The sequence below is a fragment of the Vombatus ursinus genome, unplaced genomic scaffold (genome assembly GCF_900497805.2).
Source record: "Vombatus ursinus unplaced genomic scaffold, bare-nosed wombat genome assembly UNPS02014798.1, whole genome shotgun sequence".
Lineage (NCBI taxonomy): Eukaryota > Metazoa > Chordata > Mammalia > Diprotodontia > Vombatidae > Vombatus > Vombatus ursinus.
In genome coordinates, this window is record NW_020954576.1 from 50,103,515 (window position 1) to 50,121,215 (window position 17,701).

Below are 17,701 nucleotides of genomic sequence, written 5' to 3' on the forward strand. Positions count from 1 at the left end.
TTTTGTGTCCTGACTTGGTAATCTAGTGTGCTAGCTAGCCTTCTCAGCAATATATCACCTCCAAATTGGATACGTATGCCATCTCTGTGACATCTATGCTTTATCCAAAGCATTGATGAAAATATTAAACAGCACATGGCCAAATAGAGACTCCTGAAGTCTTCCACTGACAACCTTATGCCATGGTGATACTAAACCATTAATGGCTACTCTTTTTGGTTCTACCATTCAACCAGTTCTGAATGTAACTGTCCTATCAGCCAGCCCATATCTTGCCATATTTTCCACAAGAAAAGCATGAGAGACTTTGTCAAATACTTTTTAAAAATCTAGGTAAGGAACCAAGAGTAGCAAAAAGAGCAAAGTGAGTGTTCCTCAACTCAAATTTCTTCAAACAGACCTGGAAAACAAATCAGATTGAGCTCTGAGGAGAAAATACAAGAAAAAGTCACAGTGAGCTATTTTTCCAGCCCCAATCAACATAGGGAGATAGAGAGGTCTGTGGATAAGGGCAACAAAGTCTGGCAAAGGAATGCACTGCCTATAGAGCACTCCAGTGCCCAAGGAAAGGCTGCAAACCAGAGCAAGAGGAGGTACCACATTCATACTGGGATGGAATTCATGCAGAGTATGGGAAAAGGTGCTAAGTAGTTCTGGATCACAGATCCAGGACAAACCAATTTGGGGACTTGCAGGGTACACCAAGGAGGGAACTTGCCACCAAAGGTGACTTTTTAGGGTAAAGAGATTTTCCTGGGTTAGGATCACTTGCAGTGTATCAAGAGGCAGTGTATCAAAAGAGGAGCAAGTTCAGAAACAAGCAACAATAACATGGCTTGGACCCCCAGGAGCAGAGCAGGGTCTCAGTTCTAGTTTCGGGTCCCAGTCTGAAGCCCTCAGAGGAATAATTGGTGCTGAAATCCCAAACAAAAGGGAACCTACAGTTTTATTACTCTGAACCAGCAGAGTTTCCCAGTGGGTTGACGATGGTTGAATCTAGCAACATTCTACTGTTGCGTAGACCCAAACCTAGTTCAGGAGGTAAAGCTCAGACCAGAAGGACAGCAATCAGACTTTATCCTAGATAAGACCACTTTGGGAAGGCTGAAAGCTTGCAGGTCTTCAGTTTGAGATCCTGGAATAACATGATACTCAATACCCCCCAGGAAAGTAGCAACAGGACCAGCCCAGACCTTTCCTCCACAACAGGGCAAAGCCTGGCCCTAATATCAAGTCTGAAATCCAGAAGTAGATTGGAAGAATGAGCAACCAAAAAAATACCACCATAAAAAGCTATTATGATGACAGGGATACTGACGACATAAACCCTCCAAAACAACTACTAGCAAAGCCACAGAGAAAAACACAGCTTGGACACAAATCCAACCAGGAAGATATGAAGCAACACTTTAAGATAGTTTTAAAAATGCTTTTGTCAGTGAAATAGAAGCAATAGAGGAAAAAACTAGAAAGGGAATGAGAGTTATGGAAGAAAGAATTAGAAAGGGAATTAACAGCTTGGCACAAAGGGTGCAAAACCTTGCCTAAGCAATAAACTTCTTGAAAATTAGAATGGCCCAAATAGAACCCAAGACTCCCTGAAAGAACAAGAAATGGCAAAAGACTAAAAGAAATGGAAGAAAATGTAAGAAATCTCATAACAAAAACAACTGACATAGAAAATAGATTGAGGAGGAAAAAAATCCTTGGATTACTTGAAAACCATAAACAAAACATAAGAGCCTAGACATATTTTGGGAAATCTTAAAAACAAACAAATAACACCCAGATCTCTTAGAAACAAAGGACAAAGTAAAAGAATTCATTAGTTACCTCCAGAAAAAAAATCCTCTAAATGAAAACTCCAAGAAATATTACAGACAAAATGAGAGTTTCCAGGACAAACAAAAAAGACGGCAAGTAGCAAGAACAAAAAGAATTCAAAGGTCCAGAATATCAAGGAAACTAATGAAAAGAAATGCTAGGGAAGGTGGCCTAGCCACACCAGATTTTAAATTGTATTATAAAGCAGCAATCATCAAAACTACTTGGTAATGGCTAAGAAATAGAGTGGTGGATCAGGGGAATAGGTTAGGTACACAAGACACAGTAGTCAATGACTATGGTAATCTGCTGTTTGATAAACCCAAAGACCCCAGCTTCTATAAAAACTCACTATTTAACAAAAACTGCTGGGAAAACTGGAAAATAGTATGGCAGAAACTAGGCATAGACCAAGACCTTACACCATATACCAAAATAAAGTCAAAATGGGTTTAGATATGATTTAGATATAAAGGCTGATACTATAAGCAAACTGGGAGAGCAAGGAATAGTTTACCTGTCAGATTTATGGAGAACAGAAGAATTTATGACCAAACGAGATAGAGAACATTGTGAAATGCAAAATGGGTAATTTTGATTACATTAAATTGAAAAGGTTTTGCAGAAAGCCAATACAACCAAAATGAAGAGGGAAGCAGTAAGGAAGGAATAATATACACACTCAATTGGACATAGAAAGTTATCTTACCCTACAAGAAAATAGGGGGGAAGGGGAGAAGAGATGGGGGGTGATAGAGGGGAGGGCAGATTGGGGGAGGGGGTAATCAGAAGCAAGAAGCAAAAACTTCTGAGGAGGGACAGGGTCAAAAGAGAGAATAAAATAAACAAAGGGGGGCCCGAATAGGATGATGGAAAACATAGTTTTCCACAACATGACTACTATGGCAGGATAGGATGAAGGAAAATATAGTTTTCTATAACATGACTACCATGAAAGTGTTTTGCATGACTACACATATATAACCTGTATTGAGTTGCTTGCCTTCTCAATGAGGGTGGGTGGGGAGGGAGGAAGGGAGAAAATTTGGAACGCAAAGTTTTAAAAACAAATGTTAAAAATTGTTTTCACATGCAACTGGGAAATAAGATATACAGGCAATGAGGTATAGAAATTTTTCTTGCCCTACAGGAAAATAAAAGGGGAAAGGGATAAGGGGGGTGGGGGAGATAGAAGGGAGGGCAGATTAGGGGAAGGGGTATTCAGAATGCACACTATCTTGGGGTGGGGGGAGGGATGAGATGGGGAGAAAATTTGGAACTCAAAATCTTGTGGAAGTGAATGTTGAAAACTAAAATAAATAAATTAATAAAAAAAAGGTTTTAAATAAATTTTAAAAAAAGAGGGAAGTAGAAAACTGGGAGAGAATTTTTATAACCAGTGTCTCTGATAAGGCCTCATTTCTAAAATATATAAAGAACTAAGTCAAATTTATAAGAATACAAATCATTCCCCAATTGACAAATGGTCAAAGGATATGAACAGGCAGTTTTCAGATGAAGGAATTAAGCTATCTATAGTCATATGAAAAAATGCTCTAAATCACTATTGATTAGAGAAATGCAAATCAGGCGACTCTGAGGTACCATATCACACCTATCAGATTGGCTAACATAACAAAACAGGAAAATGATAAATATTGGAGAAGATGTGGGAAAATTGGAACACTAATGCATTGTTGGTGGAGTTGTGAACTGATCCAACCATTCTGGAGAGCAATTTGGGACTATGCCCAAAGAGCTATAAAAATGTATATACTCTTTGACCCAGCAATACCACTTCTAGGGCTATATCCCAAAGAGATCATAAAAATGGGGAAAAGACCCATATGTACAAAAATATTTATAGCAGCTCTTTCTGTGGTGGCAAAGAATTAGAAATTGAGGGGATGCCCATCAATTGGGGAATGGCTGAACAAGTTGTGGTATATGAATATAATGGAATACTATTGTGCTATAAGAAATGATGAGCAAGCAGACTTCAGAAATACCTGGAAAGTCTTGTATGAACTGATGCTGAGTGAAGTGAGCAGAACCAGGAGAACATTGTACACAGTAACAGCCACATTGTGTGATGACTGACTTTGATAGACTTAGCTCTTCTCAGCAATTTAAGGATCTAAGACATCTCCAAAAGTCTCATGATGTAAAATGCTATCCACAACCAGAGAAAGAACTATGGAGTCTGAATGCAGATCGAAGCATACTATTTGCTCTTTTTTTTTTCTGCTTTGTTTCTTCTTTCTTGTGGTTTCTCCTATTGGTTCCAATTCTTCTTTACAACATGACTAATGTGAAAATATGTTTAATAGGAATGTATATTTAGAGACTATATCAGATTGCATGCCATCTTGGGGAGGGAGGGGGGAAAATTTAAAATTCAAAAGCTTATGGAAGTGAATGTTGAAAACTAAAAATAAATAAATTAATTTAAAAAAAAAAGAATTCAAGTACTGAAGAGGTACAGTCAGGCTTACACATGATTTAGAAGCCAGCACATTAAAGGGTGAAGAGCTTGGAATATGATATTTCAGAAGGCAAAGGATATATGCTTGCAGTCAAGAATAACTTGCTTACTCAGAAAACCCAAGTGTAATGCTATAGAGGAAAAAAAGGGACCTTTAATGAAAGAGGACTTCCCTGCATTCCTATTGAAAATACCAGAAAAAAAGGCTTTTAAAATATTTTTTAAAAAAAGAAAGAAAATACCAGAACTAGGAAGAACTGTTTTAGTTCAATCACAGTAGTGAAGAAAAACATAAAAAGGTAAACAGAAATTAAGAATCATAAGAGACTAAACAAGGAGAAACCATGCAGAGATAACATATTTGTTCCCTCTGAGACCAAACATCATCAGGGGTTACAGACTGAGTCTAATTAGACAGAAGGTTTGGCATTAGTTCTGTTAGGCCTTGATGATATTAAAAGAATAGAAAAAGAGGTGAATAAGAATACACTGGGATAGGGAAGAAGGGGGAAGGGGGAATTGGAGGAAAGATGGATTAAGGGAGATTAGTCCTAAACAAATCAATCTTTAACTAAAAGACATACAAGAAAAATTTGTAACTCTTTTTGAAGTGGCAAAGAAAGGAGATCTGAAGGAGTATCTGTCATTTGGGGAATGGCTGAACGAGTTTTAGTATATAAATGTGAAGGAATACTATTGTGCCATAAGAAACGATGAAAGGAATGGTTTCAGAGAAACTTAGGAAGACTGATATGAAGTGATGTAGAGTGAAGTGAACAGAACCAGGAGAAAACAGCAATAATGCAAACACAAACAATTTTGAAAGACTTAGGAATTGTAAACACAATTCCAGCGACTAACAATCAGACATGTTCACCTCCCAACAGAGAGGTGAAGGACCCAAAGCCCAGAATAAGACATATGTGTGTTTTTGGGGGTAGGAGGGAGAAAGGGTAGATTTTTGCTGATTGAAAAAGGGAAATGAAGTTGGCCTGGCATGATCTGATTTTGATCAAGGCTTTTTGTGATTGCTGTTTCCTCTTCTAGATATTCAATAACCATCTTTTTAATAATATGCTTTTGAATTTTTCCAGGAATCGAAGTCACAACCACTAGTCTTTTTGTATTTTCTCTCTCTCCGTCTCTTTGTCTCATCAGGTTATTTGCTCTACTTCACCCTTTCAGTGCCTCTCCTTTTCTCTAAAATCAGCAATCTCACATGTTATTTCTTTCAGTACCTAATTATGTAGTCACGTAGTGACTTGAATTCAAGGGCCACCAGGCTCTCTTTTACTATCTCCCTACTTACTCTGGACTTCCACTGCCCATTACACATTCGAATACATTTTTGTCTAGCTGGAGGTCCCTGGTTCTTATAGTTATGCTTAAAAGAGTGGATATCCCCTCCCTGATATACATCCATACCTCCCTCTAATGATTGCCCCACAAGTCAATACATAAAATCTGGAATGTTAAAATTACTTCCCCCGCCATGATCTACACAAAGTCCTTGATGATTAGGGTTGTCTGAGTCTTATCCTCAAGCTTCTATCTCTTCCCCCTCAGTACACCCCACCTAGTAAATGCCAGATCCCCACGCCTCAACAAGAAGAAGAAGGGGCAGGGCTCACCTGCTCTTGCTGCTGCCTGGCCAGCTCCATCTGTTGCTGCTGCTTCTCAAACAACATGGCAGCCATATTCTTCTGCTCTGAGTGAGCTGTCAGGAGCTGGTCCCGAAGAGTGGACAGCTGATGGATCATGACCAGGAGCTGAAGTTCCTTTTCTGCCAGGCTTTCTTGGGTCCCTGCTCAAACAAGACGCATCTCCTATAATTCCTCATAATACTGTCAGATAGATGGTAAGTCAGACCTGGGTAGATGGTATGCTCCTTCTCAAAGCCAGCCGTTGGGATCTCTTGCCTAATATGGCATCCCAGACTTAGACCAACTTCTCCGGGTCTCATTCCCAAGACATGCATAGTCAGAGGGCTATGATGGTATACAATACCACAAGGAAAGCTGGGTAAATAGGAGAAGGGTGCAAATAGATAGGGCTATGAGCTAGGACCCTAGCTTCATTCACTAATGGTTCGAATAGCCACAGGACTATTGGAAAGGGTGAGTAGCACACCGCTTTACCTGGACCTCTCCTCTACTTTGCTTTCCCTTATAATATATAAATTGTGTACATGTCTTCTAAGGTCCTTGAAAACAGTTTAAGAAATTGGGGAGGGAGTGATGGATTTGGAGTAAAAAAAAAACCTGAGTTCCAATTCTGGCTCTTCTACTCATTATCTGTGTGACCTTGGACATGTCACTTAATTTCTCTGAGCCTTGACTGTTTTCATCTGCAAAATAAATGGGTTAGCCCAGATGACCTTGAAGGTCCATTCCATTTCTAAATCTATGATCCCATGTTATATCTAACTTTGTATCCTTGGTACACAGCAAAGTGCTTGACAAATAGTAACTACTTAATAACTGTCTGGACTGAACTGAATCAAATTAGAGGCAAGTGAAGTAGGAAGAGGCAAAGTCACATAGCAAGTTGGTGACCTAGAATGGGCTAGAATTCAGTTCTCCTGACTCCAAGGTCCTGTGACTCTACTATGTTGCTAATCTGTTAAAAGAATTAAGTCAGTCAATAAGCATTTATTAAGCACTTACTATGTGCGAGGCACTATGCTAAGGAGTAAAGGGCCCAAAGTCAAGTCAGTGGGATCATTGATCCAGAGCTGGAAGGAACCATATAGGGGTTGAAGCCCAGAGAGGTTGCATGGCTTGTACAAGGTAATGAGTGGTAAAGTCTAAGATTTGAACCCAGGTTCTCAGACTCAAAATTCAGTGCTCCTTTCCCTGTAGCACAACTCATGCAAGTTTTCTATCAGAATAATCCAGAGCTATAAGACCATAGGTACATGAAGGGGTCACAGTTGATGATAAGACTGGTGTAAATAGTATCTTTGCAATGGCACAGACTAGGTCAGGCTAGTCCCATGAAAGGACTTACCATCAAAGTGTCACCCTGACCCAGACATTAGAATCCAGGCAAGGGCCTAGATGGGGCTGGCTTTCATTGCTTCTCCTCTGCCATCCCGGCTCTCTTACTTATCTTTATTCTTTCCCTGTCCACTAGGTACTTCCCTACTGTCTACACACATACCCACATCTCCACCATCCTCAAAAGATACTCACTTGATCCATCCACCCCACTATTGTCCCATATCTCTCCACCCTTTTGTGACTAAAGTCCTCGAGAAGGCCCTCAACAATGGGTATCTCCAATTTCTTTCTTCTCACTATCTTCTTAACCCTCCACAATCTGTTTTCCAACTACTTCATTCCATTGAAATTGCTCTCTCCTGAGTTATGAAGGATTTCTTTAATCATAATGGCCTTTTCTCAGTCCTCCTATTTCTTGACCTTCATGAAGCCTTTAACACCATGAATCACCCTCATCATCGTGATACCTGTTTTCTCTCTGTTTTTGTGATACTGCTCCCTCCTGATTCTCCTCTTACCTATCTGACCATTCCTCATTCTCCTTTACTCGATCTTTATCCAGGTCATGCCTGGATAACCATAGGTGTCCCACAAGGCTCTGCCCTGGGCCCTCTTCTCTTCTTCTTCTATATTATTTCACTTCATCATCTCCCATGGATTCAATTCTCATCTCTCTGCTGATGATTCTCAGATCTACCTTTCCAGTCCCGACCTCTCTGCCTACATTCTTTTGTGTGTGTTTGTGTTAATCTTTAAAAATGTATTATTTATTTACATTTAACACTCTTTTATTCATAAATTTGGAGTTCCAAATTTTCTCCCTCCCCTGCCCACTGAGAAGGCAAGCAATATAATATCAATTACACAAAACAAATTTCCATATTAGCCATAGCACATCTACCGATATTCAATCTCACATCTCCAACTGCCTATTAGATATCTTGGACTAGATGTCTTGCAGGCATCTTAAATGTAACCAGTTCAAAACTGAACTCATTATCTTTTCCCCAAAATCATCTCTTGTTCTGAATTTCCCTATTACTATTGAGAGTACCACCATTTTCTCATTCGTCCCCACAAACAAACTGTCATCTTCAACTCCTCAATCTCTCTCACCTCCTCCCCTCTCCCATAACCAAACTATTGCTGAGGCCTCTGTAACATATGACCCCTTCTCTGATACTAGGGTCCTTATCACCTCATGCCTGGACTACCACAATAACTTCTTGGTTGGTCTGAATTTTCACTGGTAATCCCCACCCCCACCCCCATGCCTAGAATGTTCTTCCTCCTCATCTCCACCTCCTAGCTTTCTGGCTTTCTTCAAGTCACCGCTAAAATTCCACCTTTTACAGAAAATCTTTCCAAATCCCTGTTTATTCTAGTGCCTTCCAGGCCAGGGGTGGGGAACCTGCAGCCTCGAGGCCACATGTGGCTCTCTAAGGTCCTCAAGTGTGGCCCTTTGACTGAATCCAAACTTCACAGAACAAACCCCTCTGTGGATTATTTCTAATTTATCCTGTACATAATTTGTATGAGTTATTTGCATAGTGCCTCCCCATTAGACTAGTGGGCATAACTGAGCTCCTTGAAAACAGAGATTATTTTTTATCTTTGTTTTGTAAACCTGGTGCCTGGCACATAGTAGGTACTTTATAAATATCTGACTGAATGACTCTGGGTATTCCCCCAGGTCTTATCATTCTTCCTGTTGCTGGGTCAGAATCTTTAGGTCTTTACGCTGTCATAACTTCCGTTCCCCTGGCCCACCAACTGAGGAAGATGGCACAGACACTCAGCCTCACGTCCACACATACCACCTCCATACCCACCATTCACTCTCTGCCTAGATGTAGGATCCTCACCTTTGACATCTTTGGTTTCCACAATGCTTCTTCCCAGAAGCCTCTCTCTCCAGTCACTGGACAGAAGCTTCTCAATGGTGGGTATAACTGAAAGATACCAAGAGATAACAAATGACCTTTCCCAACAGCTCCCATTACTAATCCTGGGCACCCAAGGAAACCCACTTCTATCCTTCTTGGAGACCTTACCTTCTTTCAAATTCCGATTGAAATCCAGCTTTTCTTGGCTTCCAGTGGCTGGCTCAGGCCCTGATCTCCTAGGTTCTGGTGGCACATCACTCTTTGGGGACCCGCAGTCCTGTAATACAATCCATCCCAAATTGTCATTATGTGGCCAGCTGTTACACAGACACAGACACCCAGAGGAAAGACGAGCCTTCAGCAAAGGCAAAGTGTTTTTTGTTTTTCTCGTTTTGGTTTTTTTTTTTTGGTTTTTTGTTTTTTGTTTTTGGAGAAGTAGAAGAAATGAGGCTGAGCTTTAGATAATTTGAGCTATAATAGCTACCACATATGCCTTTCTTACATGGGATTTCCAAGCTCCCTAACATGTAAGAAACAATCTCCACTCTACATTTTAGCTAAAGTCAAAGACACTTTATTCAAGTCACAAGCAATTGCAGGGAGAGACACCAACAGTTTCCTCTCAGTCAGGTGGGTTCTGCTTAAAGCAACTGACAGTAAAATAAAAGATAAAGAAATACAGCCAGTTTAATCCTATCTAGACTCCATTCTCCCTTGGCTACGTGGTCCAGGTCCCAGGCGTTCTGTTCACCCCAGCTTACTGGCCATTCCCATCCAGATCTTCCTTAGACCCCTCCTCCAGTCACCCCAAACTACTTGGTCACTCCTAGATCCCTCCCACAGTCTTTCTGTATATAAGGTTCATCTTGTCTCCATTAAAGTGCTCAGATTCTTAAAATCTAGCCACTGCTCAGGTTCCTTAAGAACCTAGCCAAAAGCTCACAAATGTTCAGATTCCTTAAGAATCTGGCCAATACAGGGGCAGCTAGGTGGCGCAGCGGATAGAGCACCGGCCCTGAAGTCAGGAGGACCTGAGTTCAAATCTGGCCTCAGACCAAACACTTGACACGTACTAGCTGTGTGACCTTGGGCAAGTCACTTAACCCCAATTGTCTCACTAGGAAAAAAAAAAAAAGAATCTGGCCAATATGGCAGATGTTCTAATAAACCTTGTCTCTGGCTGAAAGAAAAAAAAAAGAAACACAGCCAGAGAAAAGAACAAGGTTTTCAGTTTTCAGCTATGCTTTCATAGTATTTGACAAGGAAATGGGGACAACACGGACACACCCTCAGAAACACCTGGTCAGTGGTTCTGGCTCACGAAGAAGCCATGGCACATCCCTAACCCTCTGTCTCCTACAAGGAACCTTAGGTCCAGAGCTCGAAGGGCCTTGGAGCCCACCCAGTTTAACATTCTCATTTTAAAAAGGAAGAAACCAAGGCCCGGGGAGATTAAGTGATTTGTCCGAGGTCACAGAGAGAATAAACATCGGAGGCGAGATCTGAATTCAGGTCCTGTCTCCAGAACCAGTCATACCACGCAAACTCCTAGGAAACTTGGGAGAACTTGTTGTCTAACGATCCTGCCCTCACAGGGCTGAGATGACAGCTGCAACCACAGCCTCTAGGCTCTTTCTACCCCATTCACCCTTTCAATCCAGCCAGGTCAGGCTCTTCACCGGCCCCTTCCACGGGCCGGGCCCGAAGTTGGCTCTCACTGTTCTCCCCTGAGAAAGAGCCCCCCTTCTTCCTGATGATCATCTGAGTCCAGCCCAGCTTTCTGAGCCCTCCTCCAATCCCCACCTCTTCCATGAAGCCTCCTCTGACCACACCAGCCTGGAAGGGTCTCTCCCTCCTCCCCCCTCTCACAGCAATTGTTGTCCGTTCCCTTCATCTGGCTCTTTAATCACAAGCCTTGTGACATCTTTTGAACAGAATCATAGAATATTTTAGAACTGCAAGGAACCTTAGAGAGTTTCTAGTCCACACCCGTCATTTCATGGAGAAAGAAAATGCATTGTTGTCTTAGTAAGACTGATTTCCAACAGTCACATGGGAAAGAATTCTCATTACGACACACCTCGTTAGATGTTCACATGTACCTGCCTTGTTTCTCCAACCTGACCCTAACAAGACAGAGGCAGCGTGGTACGGTGGAAAGATTGTTGGCTGTGGAGTCCGAGGGCCTGGGTTCAAATTACTACTTATATCACTTTGGGAGTCTTAATCTATCAGTGCCCTCACCTAGAAAATGTGGAGGTTGGTCCAGACAGCCTGAGGTCCCTCTTGCTTCAGTTCTAGGGCACCAAGAAGCACTGACCACATGCTGAGAAGTGTTGTATTTCCTACTCTCTTCCAGTGACAGGCATACCGAGTATGCTGAATGAATGAATGAATGCCATGTCCCTGGTAGGGACGTGACCAAAAAGCAATAATAACAATTCACATTTATATGAGCACTTTAAGGTTTATACCTCTTTCCCTATAGGAAGCCTGTGAAACAGAAAGTATAAATGTCATTATACCCATTTTATAGACTAGTTTTTCCTAATTTTGTATGGTGAAATCAAGTGGCCTGAACTCTGGGTCAAGACCAAACCCAGGAAGAATCAGTGGGTTGTGATGCAAAAAGCACTAGAAATACATTCAAAGGATCTGGGTTCAAGCCTCAACTCTGCAACTTCTTCTGTGACCTGGAGTGACTTACGTCAGCTCTCCGGGCCTCAGTTTTCTAACATGTGAAATGATGGGACTGGATCTCTAATGCCCCTTTCTAGCTATAGAACCCAAGTCCTACCACCTAAAGACAGCCATCTCTATCTGAATGATGAGATGGTTTGCCAAGTGGGGAAGGGCCATTGCCCTGGCCTGAGATTCCAGCTGAGCATGATGCTCTAAAGACAGAAAGAGGGAAACTGAGACTGGGGCAATTTAAGGGTAATCAGGTCACCTGGGGTGGGCCACTTGAGTCAGCTCCTTCCTGGGGTGCCCGGGCTGGGTCTCCAGTCAAGGGCTCCACAGCAGGGGCTGGCACCTGCTGGCTGGATGGGGCCTCCTGGCATATCTCCTTCTTTTCTTCTGCCTTGACAATGCAGTTCACCATGGTCCCAATGCCATCGGGTGCCAGCTGGGGCGAGATGGGGCTCCTCATGGACATCCTGCCAAAGAAAGGAAAGGAAAAATCTGAATGAGACTCATCTAAATTTAGAAGCCCGATATCACAACCAGTTTCCCCAACTTCTAACATACCACATATGGGCATCCAGTGTCAGACGTTTAAATTTGGTTTTCTATACAAAAAGATAAGAAAGGGCAGATGCCTACATACAAACTTTTCAATATTGGGACCTCTGGGGAGAGGGAAGGGAAGGGTTAAAATAAGCATTTTTAAAAAAAAAAAAATATATATATACACATACATGCACATATACATAGAGAGAATACCTACTATGTGCCAGGCAGTGTTCTAAGTGCTTTAAAAATATTATCTCATTTAATCCTTACAACAACCCAGTGAGATAATAATGATGATAATAATAGTGATGAGAGCTAATATTTGTATAGCACCTACTATGTGCCAGTCACTATACTAAGCACTTTACAAATATTATCTCATTTAATCCTCACAACAACCCTGGAAGGTAATATGATAACAATAATAATAATGAGAGCTAACATTTGTATGGTACCTACTATGTGTTGGTCACTATACTAAGCACTTTACAAATACCATCTCATTTAATCCTCATAACAATCCTGGAAGGTAATATAATAACAATAATAATAATGAGAGCTAACATTTGTATAGCACCTACTTTGTGCCAGGCACTACACTAAGCACTTTATAAATATTATCTCATTTAATCCTCACAAAACCCTGGAAAGCTATATAACAACAATAATGAGAGCTAATATTTGTATAGCACCTATTATGTGTCAGTCACTACACTAAGCACTTTACAATTATTATCTCATTTGATCCCCACAACAACCCTGAGAGGTAGGTGCTATTATTATCCCCATTTTACAAATGAGGAAACTGAGGCAAACAGAGGTTAAATGATTTGCCCTAACTCACGCAAGGGTCTGAGTCTGCATTTGAACTCAAGTCTTTCTGACTCAGACCTAATGCTCTATTCACTGTGCCTCCTCACTGGTATTTCTCTTTCTGGATAAACTAGTTTATGAAAATTGAGGATAATCTTAGCTAATGACTCCTTATCAACTTAATCTCCAATGCTTTGGTTTGGCTTAGTAGAAAGAACACTGGTTTTGTAAACAAAAAATTTAGGTTTGAATAGTAATTGTAAAGCTCTTAGCAAAGCTCCTGGCACATAGTAGACATTTCATAAATGCTTATCCCCTCTCTCCCCTTAATTAGGAAAAAGAATGTCAAAGGTACAAAGGACCATCTAATCCACTACCCTTACTTTACACATGAGGAAACTGAGGCAAAGAGGAAGTCAAATGACTTGTCCAAAGTACGGATAAGTAACAGAAGAGATTGAACTTGAAATCTGGTGCTCCTTAACCAGCATCATGATATCTCCCTACCTGTCACATAACGCCTCAGTTTCTCCATTTCTAAAATGAGGAGACTGGATTCTAGTGAGGAAATTGTTCTGGTATCCTCAAGACCTTTCAGAGGATCCTTGAAGTCAAGACTTTTTTTATAATAATAATAATACTGAGACGTTACTTGCCTATTAAAAATACTTTCCCTTTCCCAACCACCTATCTGTATGCTGTTGGATTTTTCTTCCTTCAACCAAAACAATATATTGCAACAGACTAAATACAGAAGCATTTAGACAATCCAACTCCCTTCTATTAAGCCAGACATTAAAAGAGATTTGCAAAACTATGTAAAACAATGTCATCTTTTTAACTAATACTTTTTCATTTTGGAAAATGTATTTATTTTATGAAAATGTTACTGATGTTTGATATGTGTTGGGTCTATTATTTTCAAATGAATTCATAGTTTAAAAATTATCAGCTTTAGTTTCAAATGTAGCAAATATTAATAGATAATGGGCAGCTAGGTGGCGTAGAGGATAGAGCACTGGGCCTGAAATCAGAAAGACTCATCTTCCAGAGTTCAAATCTGACCTCAGACAATTACTAGCCATGTGGCCGCAGCCAAATCACTTAACCCTGTCTGCCTCAGTTTCCTCATCTGTAAAAGGAGCTGGAGAAGGAAATGGCAAGCCACTCCAGTATCCTTGCCAAGAAAATCCCAAATGGGGTCATGATGAGTGGTATACAACTGCAACAACTGAACAACAATGACAACAAATTGATAGATTTAACTCACAAAAGCAAAAGATCTTTAGGAAATCCTCAACGCTTTTTTTTTCTCCTTAGAGGCAATCTGGGTAAAGTGACTTACCCAGGGTCACACAGCTAGTAAGTGTCTGAGGCGGAACTTGAACTCCGGTCCTCCTATCTGTAAGACCAGTGCTTTATTCACTGGCCTGATCCTCAATAATTTTTTGAGAATGTCAAGGGATTCTGAGAGCAAAGAGTTTGAAAACTTCTGGGTTAGATGATTTCTAAGATTCCTCTGACTCCGATAATACCATGACCCCCTTTTCCTAGCTAACATTTCTCTACCATTAGCTTGAACAATGACTGGCCCTACTGAGGTAACTTCTGTGATGGATAGAGTGTCTTAATTCATATAATCCTGACTCTTATTAGCTGTGTGACCATGGGCAGATCACCTAACCTCTCTGTACTTCAGTTTCCTCACCCATAAAATGGGGATAAATAATACTCGTAAATACCTACCTCATGGGGGTTGTAGTGATGCTCAAATAACATGTTTAAAACTATACAAAGTTCAAAATTTTGAAACACTATGTAAAGATTAGCTACAGTAACGTTATAGGTTTTCTCCAGGACTAGGTTCAAAGACGCTACTGTCAGGTAAATGCCCCTGCTGCTCTCTGTCTCCTCTACAAACTCCAGAAATCTAGTTAGTTAGAGGGCCACAGTAGCAGGTCAGATGCGACTTCTGTTTGGCATTCAAAGCCCTTCCGAAGGCAGGCCCCTGTTCCACCCTATACCTGTTCAGTCCTTTTACACCCCACAGCCCTCTAAGAATGCTTTTATTTAGGGACACCGACCTTCTTTCCGTTCCTCAAAATGGCATTCCCATCTCCCATCTTTTCATCGGCATCCCCCATGCCTGGAATGCTCTCCCTCCCAACTTCTCTGGCTTCTTAAGTCCCAGCTAAAATCCCATCTTCCATAGGTGAGATTCCCCAATCCCTCTTCATTCTGGTGCCTAGCTTCTGTTAATTATTTCCTATTTGTCCTGTATATAGCTTATTTGTACTTATTCATTTGCTTGTCTCCCCAATTAGATTGTGAGTTCCTCTAGGGCAGGGACTGTCTTTTTTGCCTTTCTTTGTATTCCCAACGCTTATCACAACAGCTGGCACCTGGTAGGCACTTAATGCTTATTGACTGACTGACTGACTGACTGATCTAGGCCTGACTGTTCTGCCCACCCATATTCTATCCCAGCAAAACCAAAGAGGAGAGGTATGACATGGCAGGTTTGGGAAGGCCAGGGGACCCAAGGCCCATGCTCACTCAGGTGGACCAAGGGGGGCACACATATGGGCACTTGTCCTCCTCCCCCAGAACCAGCAGCAGTGAATGGAACCCAGAAGCCCCCCACCCCCTAACTTTTTTTCCTACCCCCACCCCCACCCCAGGGGCCCTTAGTGACTCCAGGAAGCTATGAGGCCTCTGCCCATCCGGCAGGAGGGGAGCCCCCGCCCCCCTGAGCCAGCCAGCCAGCCAGGCCCCTGGGGGTGGGGGAAGGACTGCAAGGCTGGGGGTGGGTAGGGGGGGGAGTGGAGGGTGTAGGGGGAGGCCGGGGGAAGGGGGTGTTCTCCTGAAGCTCAGGGCAGTAATTACATAACAAACAAACCCCAGGCTCAAGCTGTGAATTAATCAAACCGCTGAAAATAAAACCTTCCTCTCAGGAACTTCAGACAAAAGAAACGAAAACAACCGGGCTGGCTGGGAAATGAAAAGGCAGCGGGCGCTGAAAGGGGGACAAAAGGAAATCAGACAATAGGGTGTTGGACAAAAGCAATAAAGCCAGGGGAAGTGTGACAGGAGAACAATGGGGGCCTGTGTGTTTCTGATCCGAGCCTGGGGCTTTTTATCTCCAGTGCCGGCCCTCTTCCAAACCCACCACTTGGCTCTCTGGGTGATTGGGTTTCCTCCTTTCTTAGGGGCTTGGCCTCGGTTTTTCCCCAGCTCTGGTGTGTCTCCCCACCCCCCCAAACCCCAGCCAGTCTCTGGCTCTCCCTCCTCCTCTCTCCCAGTCAGTGGCTTCTTCCTTCTTCTCCTGTCATGTGGGACCCAGCAGGTCCAGTTATGAGGTGATGGGGACCCCTCCCCGACAGACACACAAACATACACACAAACATACAAACATACACACAAACACACACACACACACACACACACACACACACACAACTGCTTTCCAACTTCAACACTAAAATCCATGGCCCTTCTGTGGGAGGGCTTAGTGCAGGGTTGGGGAACCCGCAGCCTTAAGGCCACTTGTGGCCCTCTAGGTCCTCAAGTACGGTACTTTGCCGGAATACAAACTTCACTATGAAGGGCTGCACTTGAGGACTTAGAGAGCCACATGTGGCCTCAAGGCCGCAGGTTCCCCACCCCTAACTTAGGGCATGAGAAACCTTTGAGTCTCTGTATCCTCGGATGGAGAAGCTGTTTATATATTCTGCAGTAGAAAGAGCATTCGGGTTCCAATCCTGATTCTGCCACCAGTTGACTTGGGCAAATCATCTCCTATCCCTGGGCTTCCTCTTCAGTAAGAAAACAGGAGTTGAACCAGGTGATTCCTAAGGTCCTTTAGCTCTGACATGCTGTATTATTCTATAATTTTCAAAGTTGTGTTTGTTTGTCAAGGGGTTACCCTGAATTTCCTAGGAAAGCACTGACCATCTTGGCCTTCTTGCCCTGTTGAGTCCTAGAATACTTGGGAACTCGTGAACTTTAGAACCCTAGGAGTAATGGTGGCCAGTCCAACCAAACAGGCATTTATTAAACGCTACATGCAAGGTAGTGTGGTAGACTCTGAGGATATGAAGCTAGAAACCATCCCTGCCCTCAAGGAGCTTACATTCTAGAGGGGTAGAGGAGGCAGGGAGAAGGACAAGTAAACAGATAGCCAAGACATGACAATGAAGAGGGGGGACCTCAAAGGTCATCAAGTCCAACCAGTTCATTCTATAGATAAGTAGACAGCTCTACAGAGGTAAGACTTGTCCAGGTCATAAAGGACAGTGCAAAGCCAAGAACTGAACCTACGTCTTAATTCTCAGTTGGCCTAGTGTTCTTTCTACCACATCACATAGGTTTTGGTTTTGTTTTTAGAGGCAATCAAGATTAAGTGACTTGCCCAGGGTCACACAGCTACTAAGTGTCTAAGGCCAGATTCGAATTTA

General features: G+C 42.2%; 1 protein-coding gene across 7 annotated transcripts in view; it reads right to left on the minus strand.

The window, feature by feature from the left end:
* SOX13 (SRY-box 13) overlaps positions 1 to 17,701 on the minus strand; it is a 93,404-nt gene that overhangs the window by 15,410 nt on the left and 60,293 nt on the right. For all 7 annotated transcript variants that reach the window (XM_027871676.1, XM_027871679.1, XM_027871678.1 and 4 more), the window contains 4 exons: positions 12,148 to 12,355; positions 9,366 to 9,474; positions 9,177 to 9,263; positions 5,941 to 6,113 (listed from right to left, as the gene is read on the minus strand). In XM_027871676.1, coding sequence (XP_027727477.1) covers positions 5,941 to 6,113; positions 9,177 to 9,263; positions 9,366 to 9,474; positions 12,148 to 12,354 — 576 coding nt within the window. In that variant the 5' untranslated portion in view covers position 12,355. The remainder of the gene's footprint in view (positions 1 to 5,940; positions 6,114 to 9,176; positions 9,264 to 9,365; positions 9,475 to 12,147; positions 12,356 to 17,701) is intronic.